This window comes from Temnothorax curvispinosus, unplaced genomic scaffold (assembly GCF_003070985.1).
Source record: "Temnothorax curvispinosus isolate PA1 unplaced genomic scaffold, ASM307098v1 QBEX01004369.1, whole genome shotgun sequence".
Taxonomy (NCBI): domain Eukaryota; kingdom Metazoa; phylum Arthropoda; class Insecta; order Hymenoptera; family Formicidae; genus Temnothorax; species Temnothorax curvispinosus.
In genome coordinates, this window is record NW_020214149.1 from 10,360 (window position 1) to 29,038 (window position 18,679).

Below are 18,679 nucleotides of genomic sequence, written 5' to 3' on the forward strand. Positions count from 1 at the left end.
TATTTACCTGTAAACAATATTGAGATGCGTTGACTCTCTCTGTACATGTGCTGTTCATCATTTCCAGATACCAAGGCAAAACGCCACAATGGACTCGGCTCCCACAGCATCTAACGGGCTGAATATTAAGGCTGTTATCGCAAGTACCATGCTCACTTGTAAAGCAATTAATTAACAATTTGTAAATTATTGCTTGAAACAATATTTGATTTAAAAGAATAAAGATAGCTACAAAGTTATTTAATATTTAATATTGATGAAAAATAGGAGAAATCTCTGATAAATTATGCTTTAGAAAATAAGATAAATGGCAAAGTCATATTAATAAATTTTGATTAAACTCTGTTATAACTGTATTTTAATACATAAGTTACAGAATATACAATATCGACAATTGAAAAGAAAATCTTTTTTGACATTTTTGCTTTAAAAATATAGAGTTTAAATTTCTCAAGTATATGTTATTGTTAAAGAGATATTCGCCCTTTTTTATTTTGAAACAATTTAAATAATTAGAAAAGACCGGAAATTACATTGCAAAATTCATACTTTGGATTCTGTGTCAAATTTAGGCAGTTTATCTCCAATAAAATCGTCAATGGCGTTGATAAATGTTTTCTTATCATCATCACTGCATATCATCTTTTCATATATTTCTGTTATGTACATACTGATTAGAGTTTGCGTGAAAGAAGTGATGTCGATTGAGATTTTGTTTTTAAATTTCATCATTTCACTGGCCACTTCCATTAATTTTTGCAAACCGCGAAGCTCGACCAATTGTTTGGCCCAATCTAACGCAGTATAATAAATGTTAAGGCCATTACACGTAACAAAGTTTTAGTCATAATCGTAAGGCCGTAAAAAAATAGACCAATCACACTCGATTATTCTTCGAGCTCAAGGAGAATAATCGACTGTGATTTGTCTATTTTCTTACAGCCTTACGATTACGACTAAAACTTTGTTACGTGCAATGGCCTTTACGCGTAATAAATTCTATTAATGCGTCTCTAGCAATGCCTGTTGTCGTTTCATTTTCTATTTTATCCAACAAGCACGACAGAATTGTGTCAATTTCTTTTTTATGCAGCATGCACAATTAATGTCTCGTTAAGTTTTGAATCGGGTTCATCGATTGTTCATGCCGCTATTCAATACATTCTGAAACCGAGAATTACACAACAAATCAATTACTGTAAATACATGTATGTTATAATTACATTCTAGTCGTAAACAATATTCAGATGCGTCGACTCTCTTCGTAAACGTGCTGTTCATCATTTTCAGACACCAAGGTAAAACAACTTTTATCATAGTGGACTTAGTTCGACTAACATTGTTTTTGCATAACCCGGCTACAATACGAATCGAGCTACAGATCACTTTATCGTTCTCTCCCACTTCTTTTATGAAGATCTCGTAGGCAGTTCTCCAACGTGCAAGTGTATAAGCAGAGTAATCATGGCGTTTTGACGTTTCTCCTTATCTGCAGAGCAAAATTAAGCGTATATTTGAATATAATGATCTGTAATAAGGATATAAATTAACTGTGAAAGATTATAATTGTACGACGTAATATTTAGGTACCCATATATATAGTGTGTAGTTATTAATCGATAAGAAAAAATAATTTCTATATAATAAGAGAGACAAGAACTCATATTCGTTTGTAAAATTATATGTGATATTAAGTGAAATAAGAACTCTTATTAAAATATATTAAATATAAAAAGTGTGTTATGATTTTTATATATTATCTAAACCAAATTCACGTACGTGTCTTGCAAGTTAATGAATTTTTGAGTTATATATATGTATCTTGGCATTAATACTTGCTTTGTTTTTAATATGTTTGTTTGGAATTTCACAAAATTGCTCCGTTATGTGCCGAGGTAGCGTATCATTTGAGCAAGATGTAAGAATAATCTCCACGTTCTGATATGCCTGCTCGAATTCCTCTAACTCTATTAATGCAAAAAAAGTCTGCGAATCAATGTTATGCGAAAGTTATGATATATTTTTAACTTTAACACACTGTTGCAATCTTTAATCACTTTATCGTCATGCTCAAAATATGCGGCAGCTCGATTATCGTAATACAATCCCTTCTCAGTGTCGTCTGTTGCTAGCAATTGCCGTTGTGTAGTGACTTATGGCTTTAGACTACTTTCCGTGGATTAACTCTTTATCACTCTTCTTATTCCATTCCTGTGCAGTCATATCTGACTCTACCATGGTGGAATAATGTTATAACACAAAATATATGATGTTGCAATGTTTTAACATGGAAAGACTCTCTGTGACATTTTCTACATATTATATTGAATGCGAAAACCATGCACAGATTACGAATTTATTACAAAATAAATGCAAGTATGAGACACTATAATGGATCAAAAATAAATTAACAGTTTAATAATAACATTGCATTTTTTAATGTAAAACCTGCATATAAATTGTAATCAATTGTTGCAATAATTTTTATATTAGAAAGCTAACTTGCATGCTAGTATTGGAAGACAGGTTTATTTTCGATGAATTATATCTTTGACACAAATAAAGGAGCAGTAAGGTTAAATATAATTATAGATTGAATAATATTATCGATCTACTGATTGTAAATCGATCGAAACAGTTCGGGTTTGGATTGATAACAATTTATGACACTACACGTAGATATTTCAATTCGTTTTAACGCAAAAAATGCAATTATGTATAACGATTTCGCTGCAATAGTCAAGGGCAATTTACATTCCTCCCTTTTATGAGTAGAAAATTTAAATTCTTCGACGAAAGCGTGTCTGGGATAATGTGCGATTTATTTGAGACTTGCGAGAAATTCAATGGCGTGAGATTAAATCTCGTTCCATCGATTTTTTGTTTATTTTATATGACGGTATTTAACGTCAACCGCATGGTTGTTATTCGCGGCGATTTTTTTCTTTGACACATCTAGTTCTTTGGTCTGTTCAAACCAGCTCGAACGTGTTTCGTACAAACAGATCGTCACAACGGTCGGTGGCATAAGGGTAGTATAAGAAAATAAAGACTCGAGTAACAAAGACTTTAGATTCGTGAGCGGTCACATTTCGACCAGATAAATATTACAGTACACAAAAGTTAATTCTTCAGTTACATGAAAGAAAAGAAACATTAATATAATTTATTATAAAACTAGGGTGTTTTGTTACACGTCGCCTCTTTTTCTTCGTATAACATGAGATATTTCTAAACGTTGCTCTAATGCTCTAATTGCAATTTATTCAGGAGAACTCTTGTACTGTGTTTAATAGCCCTACAATGTAATTACTGGCTGGTTTGGCTTTACCGTTTCACTTGAATAAGATATATACAATAGCGTGATCGAGCGGGGATGAAACGTTTTGCTTTACTTGTCTCAACGATCAATTCGTCGAGGTATTTTCGGGCAAATTGTAATAATTTTACGTTGGTTACGAATATCTTTATTACATTGAATTGGATCACGTCGCACGCGGCAAGCTTTTATTCAGATGATCGCGGCGAAACAGAACAGAATGTAGATCCTTTACCTGTCAGATAACTTTCTCTTGGTTCTCTCGTGTTGCTCGAGCTCTCAAACTTTTTGTGCTCGCTCTATGTTTACGATCCTAGGACTTTTCAAGAAGTAATTTACACCGATAACCATTATTCGAAAAAAGCACTGTATGCCGTCTCGTTGGATTAGAATTTTATTCGGATTGACTTTTATTAGCCATGTAACTAGCGTAGTTAATGACTTTCGAAAACGCGGATTCGACCGCGCGTAAAACAGTCAGATTTTTCGCAGAATTCAGGATGAGACATTGGATCAGTTTTCTATTGCTGAACTGGCTGCACTAGTTCAGCGTTTATCTTTTTTCTTCCAAGGTGGAGTAAAAAAGAAAATTTCTGAGCTTTAATAAGCCCGAACGCTTTGAACGCAGCGCATGACACTTTAACGTGTTGAACGTGATGTACGCTTCCCGGTGTATTGCTTTTTACATTGGAGATTATTTGAGCTGTGACGAGTAGACTGCTCAGATTTTTTTTAATTTTCTGTAGAAACATGAGAAACAATGAAATCTTCAAAGATACGGATTCGGCATTTGAAACCGTAATAGAAAACATAGAAAGCGTTAGATAGCTTGTAGACCTAATAATATAAATGTATATATGCAAATGTATATACAATATATTATTATAAAATATATACATAGGTTGTCACAAGATGAACAAACTTTAGCGATGCAAAGAGAAGTTTTGCAAGAACCCAGCCGCCGAAATGAAAACCGTTTATACATCCTCGGCACTCTCCAAGCTCCACCGATTGCTGGCAACAGCGAAGAATGGAATTTTAACCTGCATGAGCAACAATCAAGAATTCACAAAGAGATTTTTGTAGAGACATAGCGATGACCCAAGTCTGTCGAGAAAGAGAATGCTTCTGTGCCTGAAGAAGCTAGAATGTTATTTATCATGGGTAAAAAGCGCCGGAGCACGAGTCTTGTAAATGCAAAGTTTCATTATTTATTAATTATATTGTACATTGTGCTGTCATTTATTAAAATAAAAAATAATATTCTATTAATGTGTCATTTAGATCCCAATTAATTATTCACATTTAATCCTCTTAATTGAATTTAATCTGTATTATCAGTGCTATCTGACGATTTGTTTCCTTCGACATTTCCCTCGATATTGTCCCATTCCGCAACAGCCTCTAGAACAAGGGATGCTAATTTCTTGATCTCCTTGTTTTGCATGGTGTCATTCTTGCTCAATGCCTTCACTTGTTCCATTATTGTATCCATTTCCATGAGTTTTACAGCGACGTCTTTCGCACTTTTCATCATATTTAACGTAATTTCGGTACCTTTATGTTGTAAGTCATTGTGTCGATCATTAAGTAAAAAACGTAGATATATCAGCCAAAAATCCCAGCCGATTAATTTTTTGCAAGCCTCTTCGCTAGCTGCCGTTAACGTTACAAACATTCCAGCTAATTCCTTCTTTGTATAAATTATATTTTCATTTGTGTCGTCCACCATGGACGACATCATAGATTCACGAAGTTGATCAGATCTCTGCTCAACAAGTTGAAAAGCAACTTTACGGCACGATACCAAATTGTTTGTGAGTTGTATGGACGTTCGCTTCAACTGGTTGTCATTGTCACGCATACAGCGCTCGATTTTCTCATATTTTGTCTTGAATATATGTTCTCGGATGCTGTTGTTGACACTAGCTAGATTGCACAAAGCTGTTAGAGCATCGCATCTTTCATTAATGGAACGCTCTGGGTTCAAGAGATGTGAGATCGGCTGTACAACCTCCGTGATTATCTGACCGGGAAATGCAACTTCAGGAGATGTCGTAAGTGCTAGATAGACCAGGGCTCGCGTAGCATCTATCTTTCCCTTGTCTGTGCCATTTAGCGCTAACAACAACAATGCCTCCGTACCGCCTTCTTGAATAACTATTTTTCTCAACTCCTGTCGACTGCATATCGCGTGGAAAACGCGGGCTATCAATTCCTTGCTATTCTCGCTGCCTGTTTTAGCGAGGCTCACCAAAGCGCTGGTCACGCCGGCATGCGCTAACACGCGCTGTCTTTCTCTCACGTTGTTGTCCGCGACCTGTATAAGTTCTTTAAGATAAAAACGATCGACAAACGTTTTCTTCTCAATTATAAGATCTTCCTTGTCATAAGCGCTGCACAAGTTCACCAACAATATGTCCACTTGATAGAGAATTGATTGATTTTCAGTCTTGGCGAACTCGATTATCGCTTCAACGGCTTGTCGGTCTTCGATCAACGTGTTTTTGACTACGGGATTGAAAGTGAGATACGACAGACCTGCAACGGCCCATTTTCTCATATCTCTCTGAGGACTGATCAAAAATTGTCCGCAAATCTCCAGCCAAACAAATATCCGCACTTCATCGTCGACGAACATACAGGCAGCCCGGAAATATTTTATCTCTTCGAATTTGCTCATCTTGCAAATATTCACGAACGCTCGAACCTGAATTGATTTGAATGATGTCAGGTTATCAAGATTACTCGGGTCCTCAGAATAAAACAGTTTTTCCAATATAGGAAGACTTTCACGTATGAACATGATGAATTCGTCATATTTGGTTACACCGACATAGATAAATTCGCAAATCACTTTTTGTAGCAATAAGTCATTCTCATTCCAAAATTTCACAATTATCATGTCAAATCCGTCTTCAGTAATAAATGTGTTTGCAACATTAAACGGGCCGAATGTTAAGGTTATCATCGCAACTATTGCATTCACCTGTAAAAAAAAAACGGTTAATAAGTTAGGAATTTTTACGTTTTGTGAAACAATAATTATTTCAAATAAAAAATTAAGGGACTTTATTTTTATATCGCTTAATTGACATATATCGCTTAATTTACATATATAATATATATATATAATAATTATTTCTTTAAAAATCAAGACAGTTTCAGTGTTATTAAACTATGATTGAAAATAGGAAAAATCTCTAATTAAGAGTAAATTAAGCTTCAGAAAATACGATAGATAAACAAGTCATTCTTCAATATATTTTGATTAAACTTTGTTATAATCATGTATTAACTTGAAATTTATAGAATACACAATATCGACATCGACTATTTCACAAATATTGTACTATAGTTAAAAAGATGCTCGGTCTCTTATTTTACAACAATTTAAGTCATCAGAAAAGATCAAAAGTTACGAAATTCTTACATGACATTCTACGTCAGTCGAATTCAAATTTTTTCTAATAAATTTATTAATGATGTTGAAAAATCTTTTCTTATCATTTTCATCCAAGTTTTCATCGATTTTTGTTAAACACACGCTGGTTATAGTTTGTGTGGAAGACGTAATATCCAACGAATTGCAATATTCGCTCTGGCATTGACTGGCTACCTCCATTAATGTTAGCAAACCGTCAAACTCGATCAATTTTTTGGCCCAATTTAACGCAGTATAATGAATGTTACGTGTAATAAATTCTATTAATGCGTCTCTAGCAATGCCTGTTGTTGTTTCATTTTCTATTTTATCCAACAAGGATGACAGATATTTGTCAATTATTTCTTCATGCATCTCACACAAAACCTCGTCGGGTTTTGAATCGGGTTCATCGTTCATGCCGCTGTAAGTGTTTAATATAATCTAAAACAGAATTACGCAATAAATCCATTACTAAAATACGTGTATACTATCTACATTCTCTAGTCGATAATATTTACCTGTAAACAGTATTGAGACGCGTTGACTCTCTCTGTAGATTTGCTGTTCATTATATCCATCAGACACCAAGGCAAAACAACGTTTATCATAGTGGACTTACAATTAGTTCGACTAACATTGTTTTTGCATAACTCGGCTACAATACGAATCGCGCTACAGATCACTTCATCATCCTTTCCTACTTTCTTTATGAAGAATTCGTAGGCATCAGTTCTCCAACGTGTAAGCCTAAGCAGAGTAATCACGGCGTTTTCACGTTTCTCCTGATCTGCGCTCACGTTAAATGCTAGATCCATTATTTGTGATACCTAATACAAAACAAAAGTTAACGTATATTTAAATATAATGGTCTGTAATAAAAATATGAACTAACTGCGAAAGATTATATTTGTATGACGTTAATATTTATCCATATAATGTGTAGATTATTAATCGATAAGAAGAAATAATATATTATATAATAAGAGAGACAAGAACTCAAATCCGTTTGTCAAATTATATGTGCATGATATTGAGTGAAATAAGAACTCTTATTAAAATATATATATTGAACATGAAAAATGTGTTATTATTTTTATATTATCTACTATCACCAAATTAACGTGTCTTGCGAGTTGATGGGTTTTTGTAGTTATATGAATATTTATTTTGATATTAATACTTGCTTTTTCCTTAATATATTTGTCTGAAATTTCACGAAATTGCAACGGTATATAAAGATGTGGTGAATCATTTGAGTCAGATGTATCATTTGAGCAAGATGTATCATTTGAGTAAGATGAAATAATTGTCTCGTTCTCATTCTTCTCGAATGCCTCCTCGAATCTTTCTAACTCTGTTAATGATAAAAATCTGCGAAACAATGTTACGGGAACGTTAGGGAATATTTTTAACACACTGTTGCAGTCTTCAATCGCTTCGTCGTAATTGCCCTGCTCAAAATATGCGGCAGCTCGATTATCGTAATACAATCCTTTCTCAGCGTCGTCTGTTGCTAGTTCAATTGCCTTCGTGTAGTGACTTAAGGCTTCGGACCAATTGCCATTGTTAAACTCTTTATCACCCTCCTCATTCCATTTCTGTGCAGCCATATCTAACTCTGCCATGATAGAACAAAACTACAACACAAAATACCATATATGATGTTGCAATGTATGTTTTAACATAGATAGACTCTCTATGACATATTTTATACATGTATTATTTTAAATGTAAAAAGCCCAGATTATAAACTTATTACAAAATAATTATACGCGAGTATGAGACATTAATGAGTCAAAAATAAACTTACAGTTTAATAATAATAACATTGTATTTTCTAACGTAAGACTTGGCATATAAATCATAATTGATTGTTGCAACAATTTTTATAGTAGAGAGCAGATAGCTAACTTGCACTAGCATTGAAGGACAAATTTATTTTCGGTAAATTCTCTTCGACATAAATATAGGAGCATTGGGGTTAAATATATACTGAACAATGTTATCAATCTACTGATTGTAATTCAATTATTATCAATCATCACGACAGTTCGGGTTTGGATCGACAACGATTCATGACATTACACGTAGATACTTCAAATACTTTTAATGCGAGAACAGCAATTATGTGCATTTCGCTGTAGTAGTCAGGGGCAATTTTACACTTCTCCTTTTTATGAATCGAAAATTTAAATTCTTCGAAAAAAGCGTATCCGGGAAGGCGTGCGATTTATCTGAGACTCGCGAGAAATTCAATTGCGTGAGATTAAATCTCGTTCTATTGATATTTATGTCTAATATGACGGTATTTAATGTTTCGTCAACCAAGTGGTTATTTCGGTTTTTTTCTTTGACACATCCAGTTCTTTGGTCTGTTCAAACCAGTTCGAACGTATGTATCGTGTAAACATCAGATCGTCACAACGGTCGGTGGCTGAAGGGTAGCATAAGAAAATAAAGACTCGAGCAAGAAGGACTTTAGATTCGTGAAGGATCACATTTTAACGAGATAAATATTACAGTACACAAAATTTAATTTTTCATTTACATAAGAAAAGAGACATTAATACACGATTTATTATAAAATTAGGATGTTTTGTCATTCGTCGCTGATCTTTCTTCATACAACGTACATGAGATGTTTCTAAACGTGCGTTTATGTTAATGCTCTAATAAATTGCACCTCATTTAGGACAACTCGTGTACTGTTTAATAGCGCTACAATGGAATTACTGGCTCGATCACTTAGCTTTACTGTTTCACTTGTGTAAGATATACAATATTGTGATCGAGCGGGGGGATAAAACGTTTTACTCTACTTGCCTCGACGATTCGTCGAGCTATTTTCGGGCAAAATGTAGTAATCTCACGTTGGTTACAAATACCTTTATTACATCGAATTGGATTACGTTGCACGCGGCAAGATTTTATTCAGATGATCGCGACAAAACAGAACAGAATGTAGATTCTTTACCTGTCTCACAGCTTTCTGTTGGTTCTCTCGTGTCGCTCGAACCTTCAAACTTCCTGTGCTCGCTCTATGTTTACGATTCTAGGACTTTTCAAGGAGTAATTGAAACCGACAAGCGTTATCCGAAAGAAGCACCGTGTGTCGTCTCGTTGGAAAAGAATTTCATTCGGATTGGTTGTTATTAGCCATGTGACCGGCGTAGCTAATGAGACACCATTCGCTGCGCGTCACGTGACTTTCGATAGCGCGGATTCGACCGCGCGTAAAGTCGTCAGATTTTTCGCAGAATTCAGGATGAGACATTGGATCAGTTTTCTAGTACTGAACTATCTGCACTAGTTCAGCGTTTATCTTTTTCCTTCCAATGTGGAGTAAAAAAGATGACCTCTGAACTCGTGCAGCCAGTTCGCAGCAATAGAAAACAGTCGAGCTTTATTATTACAGTGATAAGCTCGAACTTTTGAACGCAACGTACGACTTTTTAACGTGTCGAACGTGATATATTATGCGCTTCCCGGTATATCGTTCTTTACATTGGAGGTTATTTGAGCTGTGACGAGTAGGCTGCTTAGGTTTTTTTTTTCTGTGGAAACATAAGAAACAATATCAAATCTTCAAAGATTCGGCATTTGAATCTGTTACAGAAAACATAAAAAGCGTCAGTAGCTTTGTACACTTATATATAATCATATAAATGTATACATTATAATATATTATTATTAAATACATATAGGTTGGATTGATTATTGCGACAAGATGAACAAACTTTAGCGGTGCTAAGAGAAGCGCTTCCATTTTGCAAGAACTAGCCGCCGAAATGAAAATCATTTATACGTCGTCAGCACTCTCCGAGCTTCACTAATTGCTGGCAACGGCGAAGGATGGAATTTTAATCTGCATGAGCGGCAATCAAGAATTCACAAACGGATTTTCGCAGAGACATAATAGCGACGACGCAATCTTGTCGAAAAAAAGTCCTTTCTGTGCTCGAAGAAGCTACATAGAATATTAAATTTATCGTACGTAAAAAGCGCCGGGGCAGGAGTCTTGTAAACGCAATAAAGTTCTATTATTATTATTAATTATACTATACATTGTGCTATTATTTATTAAAATAAAAAAACAATATTCTATTAATGACATTTTAGATCCCAGTTAATATTTACATATAATTTTAGAAAATCGTCATGTTTTACATTTTATCAGTGCTTTTGTGATGATTTGTTCCCTTCGACGTTTTCCTTGATTATGATCCATTCCGCGGCAACCTCTAAAGCAAGAGATGCTAATTCCTTGATCTTGTTTTGTACGGTATTGTTTTACTATATTGTACGTTTGGATTAAAGAGGAAATAGCGTAGCTTTTTCATCGAGGAATTCAAGTTGAGTATTTTCTCACAAGTCTTTTACTGACCGCCGTGATCCTCGCTAGACCTCCAGTATCAACTGTCTTATTATCTTCATTTTTGTCGATTCGTCGTTCCACAATGTATCGAACACAAGATACATAATTCTAGAATCTAGCTCGCGACATTGGATAGCAATTTCACGGCATAAAGTCAAATTTTCAAATAGTAGTGCGGATTTGAGTTTCAACATGTAGTTATCCGATTTTACATATAGTTGGTGAATTTCTCAAATCCTGCCTCGTTAAATATACGTTTTCGCATCTTGTTGTTTGACGCTAGCTAGATTGCACAAAGCTGTTAGAGTCTCGCAAGTCTCATTCACGGAACACTCCGGTTCCAGGAAATTTACGATCGGCCGAACAACCTCCATGATTAGCTGACCGGGAAATGCAACCTCAGGATCTATTGTGAGTGCCAGATGCATCAAGGCTCGCGAAGCGTATTTCTTTCCCTTGTCTGTGCCATCCAGCGCTAACGACAACAATGCCTCCGTGCTGCCTTGTTGAACAACTACTTCTCTCACTTCTTCTGGAATACATATCGCGTTGAATACGCGGGCTATCAATTCTTTGCAGTTCCGGTTGTCTGTTTTGGCGAGGCTCGCCAAAGCGCTGGTGACACCGGCCTTCGCTAACGCGCACCGTCTTTTATTCACGAATTCGTCGGTGTTCAGTTTCTCGTTTTGCCCGAAAATGTGATGATGCCGGCCAAACTTTAGCAATTCGTTCATCTCGGGTAAGTATATGAGTTCTTGATTGTCATAAGCGTGTTACACAAATTTACGAACGTCGTGACCACGGCATAGAGTACCGACTGATCGTCAGTCTTGGCAAGCTCGATAATTGCTTCAATGGCTTCTTCGTCTTCGACCAACTTCTCTTTGATCGCGGCGTGGGTAGTAAGATACGACAGGTTTATAATGGCCCATTTTCTCATATCTTCTTTCTTGGGATTGATCAAGAAACGTCTAGAAATCTTGGCCATAAGGGAACAAATTGAAAATCGCGATATCGCGTAAACTGATGCTTTCTTCGAATCTGTTCAACTTGCACAGACTCACAAACGCTTGGACCCGAACTGAATCATCTTTAGATCGATACAGGTTCTCCAATGTTTCTATACCTTTTTCAAGGAACACGTTGAGATAATTATACTTAGTCGCAGCGGCAAAGATACATTCGCAAACCACTTTCTGTTGCAATATGTGATCCGTTTCCGCCATAGCGAGAATTATCTCAAATCTCCTTTTTTTATAGATAATTGCGTCCGCAACATCTAACGGGCCAAATATTAAGGTTGTTATCGCAACTACTGCACGCACCTATAAAGCAATCGATTAAATTATGATTTTTTTGGTGAAACAATAATTAATTAATCAAAAAAATATTAATATACAGTTAGATTTTAATTAAAAATAGGAGGAATTTCTGGTTGGAGAAATTAAGAGAAATTAAGTTTCAGAAAATACATAAATGAAAAAGTCACAGTCTCCAATAAATTTTGATTAAACTTTCATATTTTATAATCGTATTTTAATGTAAAACAGAATATACAATACTGATAATTGAAAAAGAATTATATTTTGATATTTTTGCTTAAAAAGTAGAATTTAAATTGCTCAAAAACGCTATAATTAAAAAGATGACCCTTAAGTTTAAATAATTTAAATAATGAAAAAAGATGTCGAAAAATACCGTCAATTCTGTACTAAGCAATGTATAAGACAAATGCAAATTGTCTCCAATAAAGTCATCGACGGCGTTGATAAATGTTCTCTTATCATCATCATAGTACATCTTTTCATATACTTTTGCTAAGCACACACTGATTAAAGATCGCGTAGAAGACGTAATGTTTATCGAGGATTCTTTGTATTTGTATTCCTTCAATTAACTGGCCACCTTCATTAATTTTTTCAAATCGTCAAATTCAACCAATCGCTTGGCCCAGTCTAACGTAGCATAATGAATGTTACGTGTAATAAATTGTATTATTGCGTCTCTAGCATGGCCTGTTATCGTTTTACTTTTTACACTATTCAACAAGCACGATAGAATCGTGTCAATTTTTTTCTTATGCTCTTCGCACAAAGCCTCGTCGGGTTTTGAATCGGGTTCATCATTTATGCCGCTGTAAGTGTTCAATATATTCTGAAATTGAAATAACCAAGAAATTATTAAATTATTAATTACTGAAGTACGTGCATGATAACTACACGTTTTTCGCTCAAAATATTTACTTGTAAACAATATTGAGACGCGTTGACTCTCTCTGAAGATGTGCTGTTCATCATTTCCAGACACCAAGGCAGACCGACGTATTTCATAATGGATTCGGTTTGATTAATATTGTTTTTGCATAACTCGCCTACAATACGAATCGCGCTACAGATCATTTTCTCGTTCTTTTGCAGTTTCACAACATGTGTGATTTTGAATAAATTTTCCTCTTCGAAGATCTGCTCGGCACCAACTTTCTCACGTGCGAGCACAAACAAATTATAATTATTCATAGCGGTTTCTCGTTTCTCCTTTTCTGCACTCATGTTAAATGCTAGATCCAACATTGTGTATACCTATATAATACAAAGCAAAATTAAGCGTATACTTAAATATAATAATCTGTAAAAAAAGTTAAATAACTATGAAAGATAATATTTATGACGTGTTTTTTATCTATCTAGTGTGTGTAGACTATTAACAATAAGAGCTAATAATTACATAATAATAAAAACAAAAACTTTAATCCAATTGTCAAATTAAATGTTGCATTGAGTGAAACAAAAACTCTTACTAACTCTTACTCTAACTCTTATTATACTAATATATCTAGTATGAGAAATGTGTTACAGTTATTATACAATAAAAAAACTGATAAAGGATGGCTATGAGAGTCAGACGCAGTTATTAGTGCGTAAAAGATCCAATTCACTGATTTATTCAATAGTGTATATATATGTACGTTTCGGTTCGGGATTGAGCCATCTTCAGTAAAATATACAAAAATTAATTAATAATTGCTCCCCTTCTCCATTCTTATTCAGTGAGTTTCTTTTTTGATTCTTGATTATTCCTTTTTTGAGTTATTATACAGTTATTATCGAGACCAAATTATCATGTCTTGCTAGTAAATAAACTTTTGTAATAGTTATGTACATATTTACCTTGGCTCTAATTTCTGCATTTTTGTTAAGACGTTTTTGTAGAATTTCAAGTAAGCGCGCCGCTGCGGGTCGAACAATTTGGTTATTTGAGTAAGATGAAATAATAATTTCCGCATCCCGATATGCCTCCTCGAATTTTCTCTAACTCCATTAGCGCTTGACATCTGCGATACAATGCCTTGGGATCTACGATGTATCATTAACGCCATATCGCAGTCTTTAACCGCCTTGTCGTAATCATGCAGCATTAAATAAACGGCAGCTCGATTTGTGTAGTACACAGCTTTTTCAGCGTTGTCCTCTGCTAGTCTCAGTACGTTTGTATAGTGATTCAGTGCGCTTTAGCTCAATTGCCTTTTTTATACTCTTCATTACCCTTCTCTTTCCATTCCTGTGCGATCATATCTGACTCTGTCCTGATGGAATCACTCTCTACAACACAAATTATATAATGCTGCATTATATGTTTTAACATGGAAAGACTGTCTGTTATTTATATATTTTATATGTAGTATTTTAAATGCGGAAAGTATATAAATGACGCAATTATTACTAAATATTTATATGCAAGTATGAGACATTAATGGAGGAAAAATAAACAACAATTTAATAACAACAATGCAATTATTAGCATAGGATCTTCATATAAATTGTAATCGATTCTTGCAATTTATATATCGGAAAGCCAACTTTTTTAACGTAAAAAATCAGGTTTATTTTCGGTGAATTATTGACATAATTAGGAGCATTGAAGCCGCTAATTGCAATTCAATTATTGCCGATCGTGGAAATTCGGGTTTGGACCGACGACAATTTAAGATGCTACACGAAAATATCTTATTTTGTTTTAACGTGAAAAATGCAATTATGTACACTTCACTGCAAAAGTCAGGGGCAATTTACGTGTTCTTCCATTTCTCGTGTCGGAAATTTCAATTCCCCGGCGAGAGTGTTCGCTTGTTCTTTTTCGAAGAATTTTCTGATCTATAATAGTACACTAGTGCAATAAATTAGAGTAAAACAAAATATACTTGATTCACTCTAACTTATTGCACCAGTTCAGGAAGTTTTTCGAAAAAGAATAGACGGAGGCTAGTTCAAGAAAGACGTGCGATTTATCTGAGAAGCGCGAAAAATTTATTTGCGTACCGTGAAGTTGAATTTCAACATTATTTTTATATGAGAGCATTTAACGTGCCGTTAACCGTGTATTTGTTTATCTTTGATACATCCAGTTTTTCTTGGTCTGTTCAAACCCTTAGTTCGGACGTGTTTCGTATAACAGACTGCCACAATTTCCAAAAAATGAATACTCGTTCAACAAAGACTTTAGATTTGTAAGAGGTCACATTTCGATAAGAAAAATATCACAGTACACGGAAATTAATCTCTTTATTACATAAAGAGAAGAGACATTATTATCGCATTGTAAAAGTACCTTGGTCTGAAATCTGTTATGATATTACGATTTATTATAAAATTAGGACGTTTGTCATTCGTCGTTGATCTTTCTTCATACAACGTACATGAGATGTTTCTAAACGTGCGTTTATGTTAATGCTCTAATTGCAACTCATTTAGGAGAACTCCTGTACTGTTTAATAGCCCTGCAATGGAATTACTGGCTCGATCACTTAGCTTTACTGTTTCACTTGTGTAAGATATACAATGTTGTGGTCGAGCGGGGATAAAACGTTTTGCCCTACTTGCCCCGATGATTCGTCGAGATATTTTCGCGCGGCCAAAAAGTAATAATAGTAATCTCACACACGTTTGTTGCGAATATCTTTGTTACATCGAATTGGATCACATCAAACGCGCGGTAAGCTTTCATGTAGATCGTCGGCGAGATAGATCCTTTATTACCTGTCGGAGTGCTTTCTCCTTGTTCCCTCGTGTCGATCCTAGTACTTTTCAAAAAGTAGATTAAACCGGGAAGCATTGGCATAGCTAATGAGGCACGACGCTGCGCGTCACGTGAATTTCGAAAGCGCAGACTCGACCGTGTGGAAGGCCGTCAGACTGATGTTTTGCAGAATTCAGGACGAGACATTATACGGTGTCTTATATAATCTCGAACTCGTCAAACGCAGCGCCCGACGAAACAAAGTTGCGAGCGAAACGTCGCGACGCGACGCGATAATCCGACCAATGACAAACGACCAATAGCAGAGGTGCTCGGTTTGAATTACATCGAAATTAACGCTAGGATCCTAGAGTCCTAGATAAGAATGCCCAATCGTCGCCAAGGTACGTACCCACATATGCGCTAACGATCCTAAAGAAGGTAAGAAAAATATAAAATGTTAAGAATGGCATGAAATTTATAATACAAGTTTCATTACAAATAATGATTGCATGCGTCAAATACACCGACGCTTTTTCTTTAACTGTCCAATAAAACCGTGAGCAGTTCTTCCGAAACCGTACAAGAATTTTTACAAGTGTGTGCAATTTCTTCCATTTTGCAAGGATCAGACGCCGAAATAAAAACCATTTATTACGTCCGCGGGTCTCTCCGAGCTCCACCGATTGCTAAACAGCAGCGAAAAAAGAAATTTTAATCTGCAAAAGCGACAATCAAGAACTCACAAAGAGATTTTCGTAGAGACATAGCGATGACCCAAGTCTGTCGAGAAAGAGAATGGTTCTGTGCCTGAAAAAGCTAGAATATGTTATTTATCATGAGTAAAAAGCGCCGGAGCACGAGTCTTGTAAATGCAAAGTTTCGTTATTTATTAATTATACCGTACATTGTGCTGTCATTTATTAAAATAAAAAATAATATTCCATTAATGTGTCATATTTATAGATCCCAATTAAATTATTCACGTTTAATCCTCTTAATCGAATGTTCTATGTTATCAGTGCTTTGTGACAATCCGCTCTCTTCGATGTCTCTCTTGAGCTTGCCCCATTTCGCAGCAGCTTCTAAAACACGGGATGCTAATTCCTTGATCTCCTTGTTTTGCATGGTGTTATTATCGCTCAATTCCCTCACTCGTTTCTTTTACGCCAGCTTTCTTAAACCGAAAATAGTCCTTTATATATTTACGCCTACTCTTACTCTTTACTCCACGTTTACTCCGTGTATTGTAGACGACGCTTCAGAGATTTGTGATCTGATGAGTGCTCGTTCTTAAGAATGTGTATCTTTCAGCTTCTTGAATTAGAAACCAGACTGCAGAATGTCCATATCGAAGATCCGAATGAGCTCTAGTTAGCGTTATCCGAAGCAGAGAAACAAGAATTTGAGGCACTGATAAAAATAAAAAAGCGGAAATGTTGATACCCAAGTTAATGTCGTGAAAGACTACCGTTTGAAAAGAAAATTATTTCAGCTCGTTGAAGAGGACACTAAAAAAAGACTTATAGCTTATAGCAATTTTTAAAAAGTCCTGCTTTGATAGACGTACCGTTATTTAACAAAATTCCAGGTTGGTAATAATAAGTTCATATACGCATTATAATATAATTGAAATTGTACAACTAAACGTCATTGTTTGCGTTTAGAAAGCGTTTTAATGTGACGAATGTGATGTACGCTTCCGCGTATATCGCTACTACGTTGGAAATTATTTGAACTGTGCCGAGGGGGCTGCCTATGTTTTTTTGAATATCTATGAAAATATGAGGGACAATAAGGTCTTCAAAGATGCGGACTCGGCAATTGAATACGTTATAAAAAACATAAAAAGCGTTAGTAGCTTGTACACCTGTATATAAATATATTAATGTAAACATTATAATATATTACTAAATATATATTTAGATTGATTTGTTGCCACAAGACGAACAAACTTTAGCGGCGTTAAGAGAAGCTGGCGTTTCCATTTTGCAAGGATCGGGCGCCGAAATAAAAACCTTTTATACGTCTTCGGCACTCTGCGAGCTCTACCGATTGCTGGCAGCAGCGAAAAAAGAAATTTTAACCTGCAAAGGGCGACAATTAAAAATTTACAAAGAGATTTTCGTAGAGACATAGCGAAACGACACAAGCCTGTTGAGAGAGAGTATACTTCTGTGCTTGAAGAAGCTGGAATATTATTTATCATGGTTGTAAATGCAAAGTTTCGTTATTTATTAATTATACTGTACAGTGTGCTGTCATTTATTAAAATAAGAAGTAATATTCTATTAGTTTGTTATTTAGATCCCAATTAATTATTCACGTTTAATCCTCTTAATCCTCAAATCTTCTATATCATCAGTGCTTCGTGACAATCCGTTTCCTTCGACGTCTCTCTTGAGTTTGCCCCATTTCGCAGCAGTTTCTAAAACACAGGATGCTAATTTTTTGATCTTCTTGTTTTGCACGGAGTTATTATCGCTCAATTCCCTCACTCGTTTCATTATTGTATCTGTTTCGATGAGTTTTGCAGCGACGTCTT

General features: G+C 35.2%; 1 protein-coding gene and 2 pseudogenes across 1 annotated transcript; 1 reads left to right on the forward strand and 2 right to left on the reverse strand.

Moving 5' to 3' along the window:
- Positions 1 to 4,582: 4,582 nt before the first annotated feature.
- LOC112453451 (protein unc-45 homolog B-like) lies at positions 4,583 to 9,796 on the reverse strand. Its single transcript, XM_025014239.1, has 5 exons — positions 9,721 to 9,796; positions 7,931 to 8,383; positions 7,265 to 7,573; positions 6,753 to 7,187; positions 4,583 to 6,308 (listed from the first exon to the last, which is right to left on the reverse strand). The coding sequence occupies exons 2-5, from the start codon at positions 8,369 to 8,371 to the stop codon at positions 4,644 to 4,646; spliced, it is 2,850 nt and encodes a 949-aa protein (XP_024870007.1). The 5' UTR covers positions 8,372 to 8,383; positions 9,721 to 9,796; the 3' UTR covers positions 4,583 to 4,643.
- A 1,533-nt stretch (positions 9,797 to 11,329) lies between these two features.
- On the reverse strand, positions 11,330 to 17,262 carry LOC112453448 (annotated as a pseudogene).
- Positions 17,263 to 17,433: 171 nt separating this feature from the next.
- LOC112453449 lies at positions 17,434 to 18,351 on the forward strand (annotated as a pseudogene).
- The last annotated feature ends 328 nt before the right edge of the window (positions 18,352 to 18,679 follow it).

Coding starts and splice junctions, on each gene's coding strand:
- LOC112453451 (XM_025014239.1), bottom strand. CDS start 8,371: ATGGCAGAGTTAGATATGGCTGCACAGAAATGGAATGAGGAGGGTGAT. Junction 7,188..7,264: donor CGTCTCAATACTGTTTACAG/GTAAATATTATC, acceptor ATTCTGTTTTAG/ATTATATTAAACACTTACAG. Junction 6,309..6,752: donor CGACTGACGTAGAATGTCAT/GTAAGAATTTCG, acceptor TTTTTTTTACAG/GTGAATGCAATAGTTGCGAT.